This window comes from Clinocottus analis, unplaced genomic scaffold, assembly GCF_023055335.1.
Source record: "Clinocottus analis isolate CAN_PGR_092001 unplaced genomic scaffold, fCliAna1.0.p SCAF_308, whole genome shotgun sequence".
Lineage (NCBI taxonomy): Eukaryota > Metazoa > Chordata > Actinopteri > Perciformes > Cottidae > Clinocottus > Clinocottus analis.
The window spans coordinates 1-16,122 of NW_027176052.1; the positions used below are offsets into that span (position 1 = coordinate 1).

At 44.6% G+C, this 16,122-nt stretch overlaps 1 protein-coding gene across 1 annotated transcript; it reads left to right on the top strand.

The window, feature by feature from the left end:
• The first annotated feature begins 811 nt into the window (after positions 1-811).
• Positions 812-4,838, top strand: LOC137798661 (teashirt homolog 3-like). Its single transcript, XM_068595552.1, has one exon. It carries the CDS (start codon positions 853-855, stop codon positions 4,075-4,077), a length of 3,225 nt encoding a protein of 1,074 aa, XP_068451653.1. The 5' UTR covers positions 812-852; the 3' UTR covers positions 4,078-4,838.
• Positions 4,839-16,122: the final 11,284 nt, after the last annotated feature.

Here is a 16,122-nt window from a genome sequence, read left to right on the forward strand (position 1 = left end):
GAATGCAGCTTGACCAGAAGGGTATTGACTATATCTTCTGCGCATTAAGACACTAATGAACTCACTTCAGTACAGATCATACCGTACAATGTCTTTTCAACATTTCCTCAACAAAAGTCTGACATTACTTTTTTGAAATCCTTCAAGATATGCTCTGTGTGGGTGTGGGTGTGTGTCTGTATGTACTGTATGTGTGTGTGTGTGTGTGTGTGTGTGTGTGTGTGTGTGTGTGTGTGTGTGTGTGTGTGTGTGTGTAATCAGAGAAGAGGCAGATGAAGAGGCGTCAGACATATTAACTGACAGATGGAGGTTGATCCAACTCATTTATTACCCCAGAGGAGAATGCCACAGTGAGATTGGGCTTCATTAATTTCAGATTTAGTTTTCATTTCAAGCTGTTGCGCCCTGAGATAAATAAAATGGCGCATTATGTTTTTGCCAAGATATTTCTTTTTTGTTTTCCTCCAATAGAAGGAGTGAAAAGAGGGGAGGCATAAGTTCCGTGTGGCTGGGGTAGTATATAAATACAGGCTCGCCTAGAGGAAAATAACACCTCAACGGTTGATGAGGTGAAATGGGATGACTGTAATTTCTCAGCTCAGCTTTAAAGGCTCCCACACAGATGGCTCATTTATCCCTGGGAGTCCTCGGGCACACATAGCAGGGAAACTTTTTCTCCAGTTATTCTAACATAGCATGTTCACTCCCTGCAATTTAACTCATCTCTTTCTTTCTCTCTTTGTCTCCATTCTCCTCGCAGCCTATTCTCCGGAGGCGCTGACAGAGCGCACTGTGGAGGATGAGGAGGCGGAAGCAGACGACCTGCCCACAGCCCCTCAGGATGACCTTCCCATGAAAGATGAGTTTGTGGAGCAAAGCGGAGGGCCTGCCAAGGAGCAGACATGTGACCAGGAATCAGCTGGGGCAGCAGAGCTCTCAGGACAGGAGATGGACAGTGAGTCACATGTGAGTGAGACCAGTGACCGTCTCTCAGACTTTGATAGTCCCTCAAGAAAAGCCGAGGGCAACTTGGTCACAGCCCCACTAAATGGTGGCACTAAAACACCACCCATAGGCATGGACACCTTAGAACAAATGAAGGTTATATACTCCAGCTTCCTGACCGGGCCCTTGTGGTCACCGCTGAACTTTAATTCCACGCCGCCACAGGCGCAGACGTCGGCCTCGACAGAGAAGCCAGCTCGCAGCAACAGCACCAGCAGCAGTAGTAGCTGCAGCAGCGGTAGCTATGACTGGCACCAGTCTGCAGTGGCAAAGACACTACAACAGCAGACTCCCCAGAGCCGTCACCCTGCACAGTCTGAGCCCAGCCTCTTCAGTACAGTCCAGCTCCACAGGCAAAACCCAAAGCTGTTTGGCTCAATCTTCACTGGGGCCAGTAAGTTCCGCTGCAAGGGCTGCAGTGCTGCTTATGACACCCTGGTGGAGCTGACAATTCACATGAACGATACAGGCCACTACCGCGATGACAACCATGACAGGGCAGGCAGTGGCTCAAAGCGCTGGTCCAAGCCACGTAAGCGGTCCCTGATGGAGATGGAGGGGAAGGAGGATGCCCAGAAAGTCTTGAAGTGCATGTATTGCGGCCACTCCTTTGAATCACTTCAGGACCTCAGCGTCCACATGATCAAGACCAAACACTACCAGAAAGTGCCTCTGAAGGAGCCCATGGCGCCTTTGGCAGCCAAGATTATGTCTTCTAAGAAAAGGGGGCATGTGGGGTTGGACCTCACGGCCACGCCACGTTCTCGAGAAGGAACCCCGAAATCTAAGCACTCACAGGCGGACCTGGGTGAACCCCAACAGAAACCCTCCTCCAGCCCCTACACGACCCCTAATAACCGCTACGGCCACCAGAACGGTGCCAGTTATACTTGGCAGTTTGAATCCAACAAATTTCAGATCCTCAAGTGTATGGAGTGTGGGAGTTCCCATAATACACTGCAAGAGCTGAGAACCCACATGATGGTGACAGGACACTTCCTGAGGGTGACCAGCTCTGTGGGGAAGAGAATCAAAACACTTCCTGAGGCCACCTCCCCCAACCCTGGTAGGGTTAGCACACCTACTGAACAGAGGGTCCAATCCGTCCCACTCGCACCCTCCACTTTCTCTCCTCCACCTCCTCAAATTGCAACAAGTCCCCCTGCTACCTCCCCTCCTCTGAAAGATATCAAAAAGGAAGAGGTGGAGGAGGAGTGCTCTAAGCAAGAGGCTGTAAGAAATGAGAAGCGAGTTGCAGCGTCAGTTGGGAAGGAGGAGGATGCTGAGAAAGAGGAAAAATATGACATCTCAAAGTATAGCTATCTTACCGAAGAGGATCTGAAGGAGAGCCCTAAAGGTGGCTTTGATATTCTCAAATCACTGGAAAACACTGTGACATCAGCCATCAACAAGGCTCAGAGTGGGAATCCAAGCTGGGGCGGCTATCCTAGCATCCACGCAGCCTACCAGTTCCCCAGTGCCCTCAAGCTCCAACAGGGCGGCTTGGAAAAGAATTCCCCACTGAAGTTCCTGTTCAACGGAGGAGATGGAGCGCTGTCCTCCCTTGCCAAGAACCAGCCCCTCGTTTCCCCACCTCTTAGTCAGTCCTCCCCCTTCCCCAGCAACAACTTCCAGGCAATGGAGGATTTAGTGAAAAAAGTGACGGAGAAAGTAGCAAAAGTAGAGCAAAGGGTGAAGCAATTGTCTCCAAAGATGGAGAACCACCCCTCTCCCTGTAGCAGTGAGGCTGGAGAATCACATAGGGGAGGAGAGGCCGACTCCCCTCGGGAATGGAGGGCGGTCACGCCAGCCAATAGCGACAGGGGAAGCCATAGCGACAGAGCATCCCCGGCAACCGAACCCAAGAGGGAGACAGCAGTCAAATCCCCGCTCGCCTCTATGCTGAGATGCAGTACAGCCATTATCACTGGCCATACTCCTCCAGAGCAGCCCTTTGTCAACCCTCTAAGTGCTCTTCAGTCAGTAATGAACATTCATTTGGGGAAAGCAGCCAAGCCCTCCTTGCCAAACCAAGATCCCCTGAGCCTGCTCTCCAGGCTTAGCCAGAGCATGGCTGAGAGGGCTGCTGTGGCCGCTCCTCCCTCACAAACCAAAAAGCCGGAAAGTGCAGTTGATGATAGCTTTGGCCAGCCCAGTGATGACCAGCCTATGGACCTCACTAAAGGGAAAAGTGATAGAGGGGGCTCCGTAGGCTCAGCCCCCCTAACGCCTTCATCCACGGCTTCCTCCATCTCCCCCTCCTCCCTCTATACCCCTGCGAAGCTAGCGGTTGTCTCTCCCTACACATCCAGCAGCCCTCTGCATGAAAACGCATTGTCGGATATCTCGGACATGCTGAGGAACCTGACACAGTCCCACCATGTCCCGAAGCCTCCCTCGCGGTCCCGGGCCACAGACAAAGCCGAGATCGTGGGCTCTACCCATGACGACGACGAAGCGTCTCTGCACGGCCACAAGCGCAAAGGCCGCCACTCTAACTGGAACCCCCAGCACCTCCTCCTCCTGCAGGCCCAATTTGCCTCGAGCCTGAGGCAGACATCAGAGGGGAAGTACATCATCAACGACCTCAGCCCACAAGAAAGAATGCATGTGTCTCGTTTCACAGGCCTCTCCATGACCACCATCAGTCACTGGCTGGCTAACGTCAAGTACCAGCTAAGGAGAACTGGCAGAACCAAGTTCCTCAAAAACCTGGACTCGGGTCAACCTATATTCTTCTGTAGTGACTGTGCCTCACAGATCCGCACCCCGGCAGCGTATGTATGCCACCTGGAAGCCCACCTAGGGTTCAGAATCAGGGACCTGGCCAAGCTGTCCCCTAAACAGACTGCCAGGGACTCCCACACTCTCTCTGAGAAACTAGTGCCCCTGGAGTCTTTCCTTTCTCCACAATCACAAGACGACTGCAATAGTAATGGGACGGTGTTCCGCTGCCAGCTCTGCGTCCGTAAATTTGCCACTAAGCACGCCATCAAGCTTCACCTCAGCAAGAGCCACGGGAAGTCTCCAGAGGACCATCTGCTGTATGTGAGCGAAGTAGAGAAACACTAAAATACTCTCGGCAGTAGACATACTGGACAACATACGTAGACTGGCTGTTCAAAACAAAAACACAAACAGTATATTTGAAAGTGTGGTGATGCACAACGATGGCATGAACTACTGTCAAAATAGTCAGCACATGTTGTTTACATCTATTCGGCCTACAAAACATTTCTAATTTCTCTGTATTTCAAAATACTTTTATTTCACCAAAATATACTGTAGGTCAAAGATATTCAGCCTGATTTGTCGAGGACAGATTCTCTCCTGATCCTGGTGAATCTCTTGACAAGAAGGTCAGCTAATAACTTGAAATGTATTAACTTTATTGTATTTATTTTGTATTTTTGTGAGTTTGGTTCTGATTTGCTGGTAGACTGCATGTTCAACAAGTTTTACTGTTAACATTTGTACAGTCCTGTCCTGTCCTGTCCACATTTTAAAATGCCCTTTCAAACTGGTCATTTTGTAACACTATAAAACAGCCAAATGCCTGGGAACGCTCCTTTTTTAAAAGAATCTGCCAAACAGCAAAGATTCATTGCTTGTTTTGTTTTTTTTTGTTTTCTCTGTACAGCCTGTTGATTTTCTTGCTGATTGTAAAAGCTGCCTTGTTCTTTATCATTGAGTAAGGGGCACTTAAAATCCAGGTCTGTGTAAAAATGTATATATAGTGTATAAGCTTACAACTTGCTGTTTAAATTATGCATACTTGTTATATTTCCTAATTTAAGAGGACTATGACTATCCACTGGTGCAGAGCCTTTGAAGAAGATGAAAAAGGACATTGTTTTGCACAATAGTTTTATAAATGTTATTTGATAAAAAAAAATGAAACTCATACAAATATGTTAATGCCTTGTGCTTCTATGATTAAATTGAATTAACTGCTGCATAAAACATTTGTTTTCTTTTATATCTAACACTCCTGAACATTTGTAGATCAAGGTGCATTATGGATTTCTAAATCAAAATACAATATTTCAACAAGCAACATTTCATTGAGTAGTTGCACATCACAGTAGTGTCCCAAAAATGTTATTCTGCGTCTGTTATCACATTTTTCACCTGGCTTGCAGGAAAACCATACATCTTTAGAGAAGAAAAACAAAACTCATCCCTCCAAATTTCTGTCCCACCTTGTGATGACTAAGCATTTACAAATCAGCTGACAGAAACACTGAGCAGAACATAAAGAACCCTCAGCATTTTCTTCTGCAGTTGTTTTTGCCACCACAATTTCTCTCTCGATATTCCCAGTGATTTCTGTGTCGTCGCGTTGTTGTGAGGCTGACTCGAGAGGTGCGAGCGGTGCCACTGCCTGCAAGGCGTCTGGCAGGTGGTGTGTGCTGCATGTAAACCACCAGATGTTTCTGAAACGAGCCACTGGAGGAGGAGGAGGAGGCAGGCGGGCTGCAACAGCAGGCAGAGTGGGCTGATTACCACGGGGGCTTGGATGCCATCAGGAGCCCTGGGCACAGACAGCAGATCTGGCACACACCTGGACTCCAAGACTGTCCCTTGGAAAAAATAAAGCGGATCCTATATACGCGCGCTGAGACGAGCTGACAGTGGTGCAGAATGCACAGACAGGTGCTATTCCCTCAAAGCAGGCTTTTGGATCTAACAATCTTACTGGCAGGTGTTGATGCTATCAGAGTAGTCACAATTCAGGCTCAGTGCCATGTAATGAGAAAGTTTTTTATTTATTTTTTAAATGTTTTTCACGATGCATGATAAAGACCCACACACACGTGTTTACTTCTCAGATGTTCTACCGTCTACTTTTGTCTAATTTGAAGACGCCTGGGGACGCCGTGTTCTTTCCGTTCGATGTTCCCAGGCTTTGCTTGTCATGACTGACTGACTGAGTGACTCGGGGCCGGGGAAGTTATCTGGTTACTATGGTGACGGCCATTTGCCCAGCCTCTAACCCTGTTCGCTCACTCAACAGAGGACAGCTCGAGTGCAGCACACCCATTTACTCTCTTAAATCTCATCATCTCGCTTCAGTTCCTCCCACCCGGGAACAGATTAATTAACACACACACACTGTGTCCTGACCCCGTCTTCTCACACAAACTCATTACCGCCTCAGACTTGCTCCCGGCCCTCCGACGTTTAGGATACATTGGTCTAACGTTGTGGGAGAACCCAGTGATGACTCACATCTGACAAGCAGAATAAAGCCCTTAACAAAGGATGATAATTGAAAGATGGGATTCAGACCGGTAGCCATTGATAATGCAAATGAAAAAGCCTCAGCTGCCTTATTGAATATCTTGTGAATTCTCAAAGCTTGTTGAGTCCTTCCAGATATGAAATCATCTCTCAGGCATGATCCATTTTCTTTTTCCACACTGTATGTGTTGATGAATGCTTTAGGCTTAGTGGTGGACTTGGGGTGAGGATGGTTGGGGGAGTTAATGAGATAGTTGACACTTTGGGGGTTAATGAGGGGCTGGAGGGAGAGGGCTAAATGATTGGACTTCTGCTTGGATGAGCATTATAGGGGCTGCTAGAGGAGAGCAATGTAGAAGCTGTGAATCCGCTGTAGCCAATTATTTAACATGAAAGACACAAAACTCCTCTCAGTTGTATTTTTCGGCGACAATAAAGAGGAGATTAGATGTGTTATCCATTGTTCTTTTGTCTTGACTATCCTTGAGGGCTGGGTAGTTATAGACGCCGATGCGCCTCAATGCTCCTAAAACAAAGTCAGCAGTGAAGGGGGAAGAAAGGAGGCGGACAGGACAGGGATAGGATAGGAGGAGAATGAGTCCCCCCACTCCTCCACTCCACAGATCTCCCATCAGCTCTTGTCATCCCTCTAATGAATATCAGTTAAATTGCTCTGTGGATCTGAGGAGTTTGGATGTCAATGTGATTTGTGTGAGTGTGGCGGATGGAGGGGCCCAGACTAATGAAAGGCGAGCCTAGCCTGACAGAGTGATGAGCATCAAGCCCATCAGACCAATCACACAGGAGTGGCTGACAGCACAGACAGACGGACAGCCGAGGAGGAGAGGCCATGTATTTAGGAAAACAAAATGGCTGCCAAAATAGTGGTGGATGTCTTTCGAGCGTATTGATGTATATCGCTCCTGTCTCAGTGTGATTGTGCCGTTGTGTGAACTGATACAGACAGCTGTGTCACATGCAGAAATATATGTGATTCTAAAAAATGCATAAACTGTGATTTCAGTACAATTTATAGACGCCAGCTCTCTTGTGTGTTTTAATGCTTCACGTTAATCAGAAAGACTCTTAAAAATATCAACAGGTTAAAAGGATAAAACGGGTAAACTGCTATTAAGAAGGACCAACAAATCAAATGTTCCTCTAAGTGTCTCTGGCTTGACATCGTAATTTGATAAACAACCGTGTCGCTGGCTACAAATAAACTTCAAGCTTCACTAAACCCTTGCATGCCAAGATGGAAGACAATGTAAGAAGTGATGTCCGTTCACACAACCTCCATAGGAAAGGTGACATGATGTCTTCTGACAGCCGCAAAGAAGACCCAAGTTAGCTTGACCTTGGACCTCTGACCTCTAATGTATGGGAGGAGTCACACGCAGCCAATAAAAAGGCCTTTGACCTGTTTCCATTTGCACCCGAAAGAAAATATCACCTTCACTTTCTACAGCATTAAATATGGACTATAATATGATTCATGTAACTAGAACAGTAGACTTAAGCCACCAATAACATGCAAATATTTGTGAGTGAGCAAGAGGGCAAAAGATGGAGACAGAGATGCTGAGAGGAAGAGACAGAGAGGTGAGTTTATGGTGGTCTGGTTTCCAAAAAGTGCCTCCACTAGTGACTGCGGGTTTTCATGCTGCTGTGTAGCAGTGTGCTGCCGCCGCCTGAGATAGCTGTCAGAGGCATTTTGGTGTGATATCTGACAGATTTGCTAAAGACACTCGTCTCAGGGCACTACTCTATATATCGTTAGTTTAATGCACAATGACATGACCAATTATAGCGAGCTCCATGCTCAAATAGCATGTCAAAACCTGTGTATCAATCCATTAGATCCTGTCTCCCATCACATTAAGTGGTACCTTTAGCTATCTGTTCGGCACGTAAAGGAAAATGCTGACGGGATGGAAAATCTGCCGGTGCTGTTCACAGAGTTGATGTCTTTTGGAGAAGGAGGTTGCCTCTCTCTCTCTCTCTCTCTCTCTCTCTCTCTCTCTCTCTCTCTCTCTCTCCCCTCTCCTTCTTTGTTTTTCTGCCTCTCTCTTTGCCACTCTGGGAAAAAAAAATGCATAAACAATACATCTCGATAATGGCCTGCATTGTTTACTTAGCTCTGAAAATGTATTTGTGCAAAACTCTAAAATGCATTTAGGAGGAATCATTCACTCTGTGTAAAGCCTTGTTGACATTGGGGTGCTCTCAAAAGCAGGGGAAGTGTCATAACAACATCATATATCACGGTATCAATTGGAATAAGAGGATGTGATGTGCAATAATACGAACGAACCAGTACATCCGACCAGTAGTCGTTCTGCCTCTCCCAGTATTTCTGCATCAACCTGCTTTGCCGGCCATGACAGTGGGTGGGAGGAGGTATGTGATTTAGTGCAGTTGGTCCTAACGACCTCTCTGTCCTTGTGACGAGGACACACAGCCTCAGGGCGCTGGCATGGAGGATGTGCCTTGGACCGCCTGGCACCTCGCCTGGCACCACGCGTGGCAACACGTCCACAGTCTGCCGCCGTTCTGATGGATTGGCCTGTCTCTGGTGCCACCTTCATGAAATCACTTTTTGATTTGTTGTCATGTTTTTCTCCTTTTTTTCCCTGCTTCTTGGGTTTTTCACGGGTAAGAACACCCTCTGGTCAGGTATTACAAGAGTGATTAAATTAACCTTCAATAAATCAGCATAATAGAGCATTACCTGCGAGTGTGTGTGCGTGCTTGCCTGCCAGCCCCGGCGGTAGGAAGGTGTGCGTTCAGGAGGTCAACATCAAACGTCCATTCATGACTACTGCATGAAACACTGATGCCCCATGGCGGAAGCTGCTCTTTCCAATGTGCCATTTCACAGGAAACACATCAATAAGGCGCGATTACAAGGCTGACAAAATTAATCTCAACTGTCATTTCATGGAGCTGCAGTTTGAGAGTGCTCTGATCAAGTTACATTAGTGGGAAGCAACTGACTGATTTGGAGAGGAATCAAAATCCATTTGACTTCCTTTCTATTTGCCAAGGGCTTATTATCATCGAGAACCATTTCTTATTAGAAACAAATGACATTCATGAGTGCGTTCTAATCTAGGTTTCTGAGTTCAATACATATCATACTATAACTGTGCAGCTTTGTTTCCTCAGTTAGTGTAGGAAATAACATATGAAGCAAATAACTAGTACTACTTTGTGTGGGTGTACACAGGCTCGTAATGCAAATAGACCATTGTCCTTTGAGCAGTGATGGAAGAAACATCTTACCAACATAAAAGGAGAAATAACACACTTCAGAAATATTACATTATAAATAAAAGTTCGGAAACTAAAATGTTAATGTTATAATCCTAAAAAAATCATAATAAATCAAACCCTGTTTGTGATATTCATGGGGCACTTTTTCAGCAGTAACCATTTAATGTATTTTATGCTCTGTAATTACTATAGCCTCTCTCTCTCTCTCTCTCTCTCTCTCTCTCTCTCTCTCTCTCTCTCTCTCTCTCTCTCTCTCTATATATATATATATATATATATATATATATATATATATATATATATATATATATATATATATATATATATATATATATATATATATATATATATATATATGTAGTTTTCATTGTTAGTGGCAGAGTCCGCCTTTCCTGCATTTTATTCAAATGTCCTTTATGCGCTGGAGGGTTTCACAGGAAACTATGTACATGTTCCAGTGTCACAGTTTTTTATCCGACAAAGGAGTTGCTCCAGGAGTGTCTCATGTTGTATTAAAGTGCATTTGTTGTTGACACCTGTAACCACGGGTGTCACCACATCAACCAGAATTGCAACTTCAAGTAAAAGCACATAAATATGATCAGCAAAAAAATAGCCATTCGTTGTAGAAAACGCCACCATTTCAATTGTTTTATTTGAATACATATCATTGAACTATTATCACTGTATTTACATGTACATAGCATCATGATGTTGTCATGAAGGAGCAAAAGTTTTGATATCTTAGATAGTTTTAATCTGGAATGATGCATTAAATGTCATGATGCATCTTAACTTCAAGTGAAGTATGACGTCAGATGAAATTAAAATACCTTAAAATAATGTTCAAGCACTGCTCTTGAGCAAATGTAGTTGTAGTTAATATTAATGCCATAGTAAGGTAACCTCTTTTATTAAAAAAGGTAATGCCTAAAACAGGTCTCACAACCAGCTGAGTTGGCAGACCTGTTTCATGGAAACGGAGTGTTTTCAAGACTAAGAGTACTATGCTGTGTGATTTGTTTAGCTGAGCAAATCCTGTAATAGAAAATACAGCATTTTCAACACAGAGCTTACTGTTTCTCATCATAAAACTCTTTCCTGACAGAGAAACAAGCAAAACCTCAGACAACTCATTCTTTCCATCTGCGCTTCTTCGGTGTCCTTCAAGAGCAAATCTTGACAGCTCTGTCCAGAGGAGGAAGGCAAACTCAGGACATCTGCTTCTCTGCTTCATGGAGACATGGCAGGGATTTTGACGCAGAGTGTCAGGGTAATCTGACAAGACAAGCCTCATGTTTTATCGGAGCGTTCAAAAAATGTGCCGCCGTCGCTCTGGCTCGTGTCTTCCGTACATCATTCTGTCTTCTCCTTGACTGTTATGCATTGCGTAGGTGGCATTGAATGTCCTGTAGAACCAACGAAAGAGGGTAGAGAAGAAAGAGAGGGCCAAAGAGAGAGAGAGAGAGAGAGTCAGAAAGCGAGAGAGGGAAAGAGAGAGAGAGAGAGAGAGAGAGGGAGGGAAAAGAGAGAAGTCAGACCCGTGACCTCTTCGGCCGTGCGATGTGTCTGGAGCTGGCAGGGGACGCAATTGAGAGTGACACTCCTGGTTGGAGCTGCCAAACTGCCACTTCCTGTCCTCTTTATTCACACATAGCAGGAGTTTAAGCTGGACGTTTGAAGAGCAGAGAACAGACATGTGTCTCCTTGTACAGCATCTCTTCTGACTGTCATTATTGTGGTTCACGACCACTCCGTCAACGTCACAGTCCCACACCCATCTGCGAAACAAAGACAGGAAAATGGGTGGAAATGAAAGAAAAGGAGTGTAATGGGTCAAGACACGAGTTTGTGTGTGTTCTTTTCCTTGTAATTGACTGAAATATAAAACTTTTTTTGTCATCATTGCTCCCTTTGTTCAACTCTGTATGCCTCCTCTGGTGTATCATTCGATTTGGGAGTCCTCAGTGGCTCAGTGCGATCAAATTGCTGTAGAATTGGAGAAATTGGACTCATAATTTTGATGTTTTGTGTTGAATAACCCTTTAACTTTGTTAGGATCAAGTTTGTCGCTCTCCTTCTTCTGGTTTCTCCTTTAATGGCTTTGTTTTTCTCCTTCCTAGCATCACTAATAATGCTGTTGCCTGAGATGGGTCACTTTCACCAATACAAATAAGATTCAAAGTCATGTGTCCAGTGCCAGGTTTTCATTGAATTCTGTCCCCTTAGGTCAGGTTTGTTTTATTTCTCTGATATTCTTGTCTTTCATGCCTTTGTCTTACCACTATATCCATCTTTGTTTCTGCTCCTTATTTTTTTTCGATCTCGCACAGGCACAGGCGTTTTCACTCGCACACGCACACATTATCCTTGGGCTATTACCAGGATAAGTCAATTTGATCCATCCAAGGCAGTGGATGTCATTTTATTCATATATTTTCAAGCCTAGTGACTTTATTAAAGGCTACTGCTTCAATCTATCCTGAATGGATGAATGCACCCACTGATGAAACACAGGAAAAAATGAGGCCCACACAGCCTGAAATGACCACAGCCAATCAGCCTGTCATTTTCAAACATCTTCTCAAATTCTGTGTTTTATATGCAATCGAATACAGCTTGGTGATTCTGAAGCTTTTGGCACAATGTTTTCTATTCATCTGTGAGCGAAGAGACAGAGAGCTGCCTGCCCGCCTTCCAATGACAAGAGAATGGCTGTTGAGACTTCCAGCTTGGGGGGAAAAAAAAAAGAGATGTTACAGTCAGAGGAGGCACGGAGCAGAGAAAGTTGGAGACGAGACAAAAATGTGTCTATTCATGCCAACTGGTGTCCTGACCCTCCTCCAGGCTGCCATTGCCTTCTGTCAGAAGAGGGAATTAAAGGGCCATTCACCAGACTTGAAGATTTCCATTTCTTTCCACGCAGGCCTCTTCCATTCCCTCTCACCCTGCTATTACTCTTCTGAGGTCAGCGCTGATACCTAATAGGTGCTGAAAGAGGAAACTTCCCACTGAGGTTCATTCAGGAAAAGCAAGTAGGTTCTGTCTCTTTAAGGTGAGTATGGAGATGCCAGAGTGCACACGGCCAACTAGCCTTCCAGAGGAGAGGGGAAGGTCACATGGAGTTCAGAGAGAGAGGGATGATGGATGGCTGTAGCGGGATTCTGGTGTCTGCACCTTAAAGACCAGGCTGACTGTGAACAGGCCAGGCCGGGCTGGGACTAGACCAAGGACAGCCAGGGTTGAACCCAAGTCACAGTGCATTCAGACTTCCATTAACGGGATCAACATCTCATGGAGAGCCTGTTCTTTCTCTGCTGAGACATCAACACAAAGTTTTGGCTGTAACAAAAATTCAGTTTTGGGAGATCCCAGGTTATTCAGCTTTTACTATTTCTGGTTGAAGATATAAAAACATTTTTAAACTATGGTTCTGTCCCCTGAAGTTCAGCTACTCGTCACAAGGAGAACTTGTGAAAACAATTGTTCTTGAGAGAGCTTTCTAGAGTTAGGGGAATTGTGTCAATTTCGGAGGTGGACTTTTTTACCCCAGTTTTTTTGTGACCCTTTAAAGAGAAATGTGGGTATTTTTTACAATATGGGTTTCTTTCTTCTATCCTGTTCATAAGATTGTATTCACTAGCTATGTTGCAGAGATTCGTAAACACTCTGACAAGAACACAATGATGTTGATCAGAGGCCTCCTGCAGTTGTCCGTCACACTTCAATCTAAAAGAAATCTTTGTGTCCGACTGAAAGTAAACACAGGGAGACATTCCTACACCTGAGCTGCATAGCAAATCCACTTGATGTCAAGAAATTGACCATTTTCAGCAAACGGTTGCACAGCTTTGGTGTAAGGCTGCTCTTTGAGGGAGCTCTCAAATAATTCAAGCAGCAACAGAGATTCAAATGATGCAGAGATCAACCCTAGATTGAGGTGGAGGAAGTTGCAGCAGCAAGCAGTGTCGCATGAAGGAGTCGGCAGAGTCTTAGTTAGTTAGTCCTGACAGTAAAAAGCAAGAGCTGATACTCTTGAAGGAATCGGATTGGATGTTACTCGTCAGCTGGTAGCCAAACAGAAGATACAAGATGCTAAACATGATGATTAAGCTAACACTTAACACTTAGCTTAGCTAACGGCTAAAAATTTGATTCAATACTTCTATTATAAAAACGTACGTCATGCAGCTACAATAATGTGCGTTGCGTGTCTCTTTCTTTCAGCTAACTTTTCTGCTGCATTCATTTGAGTATTGATGAGTGTGAGGCTGTTGCTCACTCTCCATGTTGCTTGTGCGCATGCTCGATAAGTCGCAGTGAACACAGGAAGATGGGCTGTGGCTACAAGTTTCTGAATAGCAAAAACTTACACACAAGGCAGGTATCGTGCACACTATGCAGTTTTGATATAATGCAAGTCTATTTGCTGAAGTGAGACTCCAGTAGTGGCTAATCGCTCTAGAAATGAATCGAGATATGAATAGGACTGTTGTGTAAGTGGCAAACATTTTTATTGAGTTGACTATAGTCACCAACTCAGAATATCAACGCCTCAACCTGAAACCTACAGCTGTTGGGAGTCGGGAGGCCGAGTGCAGGAGGTACGCCATGTCGTTTGCTATAACAGCAAGGGATTGCTTTCTGTGTTCACCTCCAGTCAATAAATATAATTATAACATAAACAGAACATATTGGGATGATTTTCAACAATTGGTTTCTCATAAAGCTGTAAATGTCTTGCAAACCCAGAGTCAGTCATCTTTTTAGAAATCTTTAAATTCAGATAGTGTAAATTAAATGTAGAGACCAAATAGCTGATTAGTAGCCCCTTTACTATATTATTTATAAGATAAGACTTTGTTGCTACAAGGAAGTAATAAAACATTCTGGAGGTGGACACAGAAACAAGTAGTGGAAGTGCAGGGACATCGCAAAGACTTTGCCTCCACACCGTGAGCCCCAGCAGTAGCCTTTGATGACATGGCGTGGTCTTCCTAATGCTTTTTCTGTTTGACTTAACCACACCAAGCGGTAAACCAGAGGCTCCCACAGCTGTAGAGAAGAGAGATATGTGCGAGTGCATGTGTGTGACAGTAACAGAATCAAAATGCATCCTCTCTTGCCTCTGAAAGCCTGCATGCAGCCCTCCACCCCTGTCCTCCCTCCTCATATCAGAGCTGTATCGTTTTGCAAACCTCTGCGGTGATGTTGTCAGGCTTCTTTCTGTGAAGTGGCCCCAGCCATAAAACAACAGTGACGTGAGTGATTGATCCAGCAATGAAGATGGCAATACTCCTCTGCATCAATATGAAGGCAGCCTGCGGGACTGGAGCCCTTTCAGACAGCTCTCTGTTTCTCCTCAGAGGAAAAATCCATACACAATTGATGGCAGTTCAAAGAGAGGCTTTATTGTGGGATATCAAATAAAACATCAGAGAACACAGAGAACGGGAGAGAGAGATAGAATGAAAGAGTGCATGTGAGTGAGTGAGAGAGTATGGGTGTGAAAGAGGGGGAGACAGAAAGAGCGATCTGCATTTTGCTTTATCTCCTTTTTGCACCTGAATGGTAATGAACTGGCTTAGATGAAATGGAGAGACTTCATCGTTTCCAGAGGACTTGCAAACAGCAAGTGGATGTCAACAGAATCTATGGCACAATTAGACTATATGATCCTACACAAAAAGGGTATGCAGATACAGAGACCAGGTGATTGTGTGCGAATGAAGACAGCCTAGATATGCTGGTAGAGGTGTTAAGTATTTATAGGGTTATTTCAGGGTATAACAGAGAAGTGCAAGTAAGAGGGAGAGATATCAGTCGTTTCCTGTCTGTTCTCTGCAGCTTGGCCTCCGGCAAACCCCGTTATGATTTCATCAGCACTGCTTCTAATCCACTTACTTAATGAAATACATAATTAACACATCTTAATTGTGGTAGGAACAGTTTTGACTGAAATCATTTCCTGTGGCCGCTGTTGCTGTAATTTAATGTGTTCTTCACACCCAATCAAGACCTTTTGGTTTCGGCTGAGGTTTGTCGGTTTTCCCTTGATTTTATTTCTCATTCTTATGCTTTTGTTCTTCTTCTTTATGTCTGATTGTTTTACCGTTTGTTGCATGTGCACACACAGCAATCTGACTTTAGTGATCGCATTTTGATTGATTTTTACTTTATGAGACATACAGTTATACAAATTACTCAATTATGAAACATCATTTCTTCCATTTTGTACATCTTTCGTTTCCTTTTTTTGTTAGAAATAGCTGACGAGATGTCGACAACATTTTGCAGTTATGCAATTCACTGCTGCAGAAACAATCTGTTTTAATTATGCTCAATAGTCCAGATGAGTTGCCAAAATTACAAGTCAAAACATGTATTGTATAATGTATTGGGTGATAATTAGCTGGGTTTCATTCATACAGTGTTTAATGTGCCCGTGGTTTCTTTTCATTCTGACTCTTCCTCTCTCGCGCTCCGTCTCTCTTTTGCTCTTTGGTCGTGATTGATTGGTGTGTCAGGTATGATGGGGCATCACGGTGTTAGAGCGGGTTTGCAGCTCAGTCATGTGACCGCAGCAGATGGCACAGC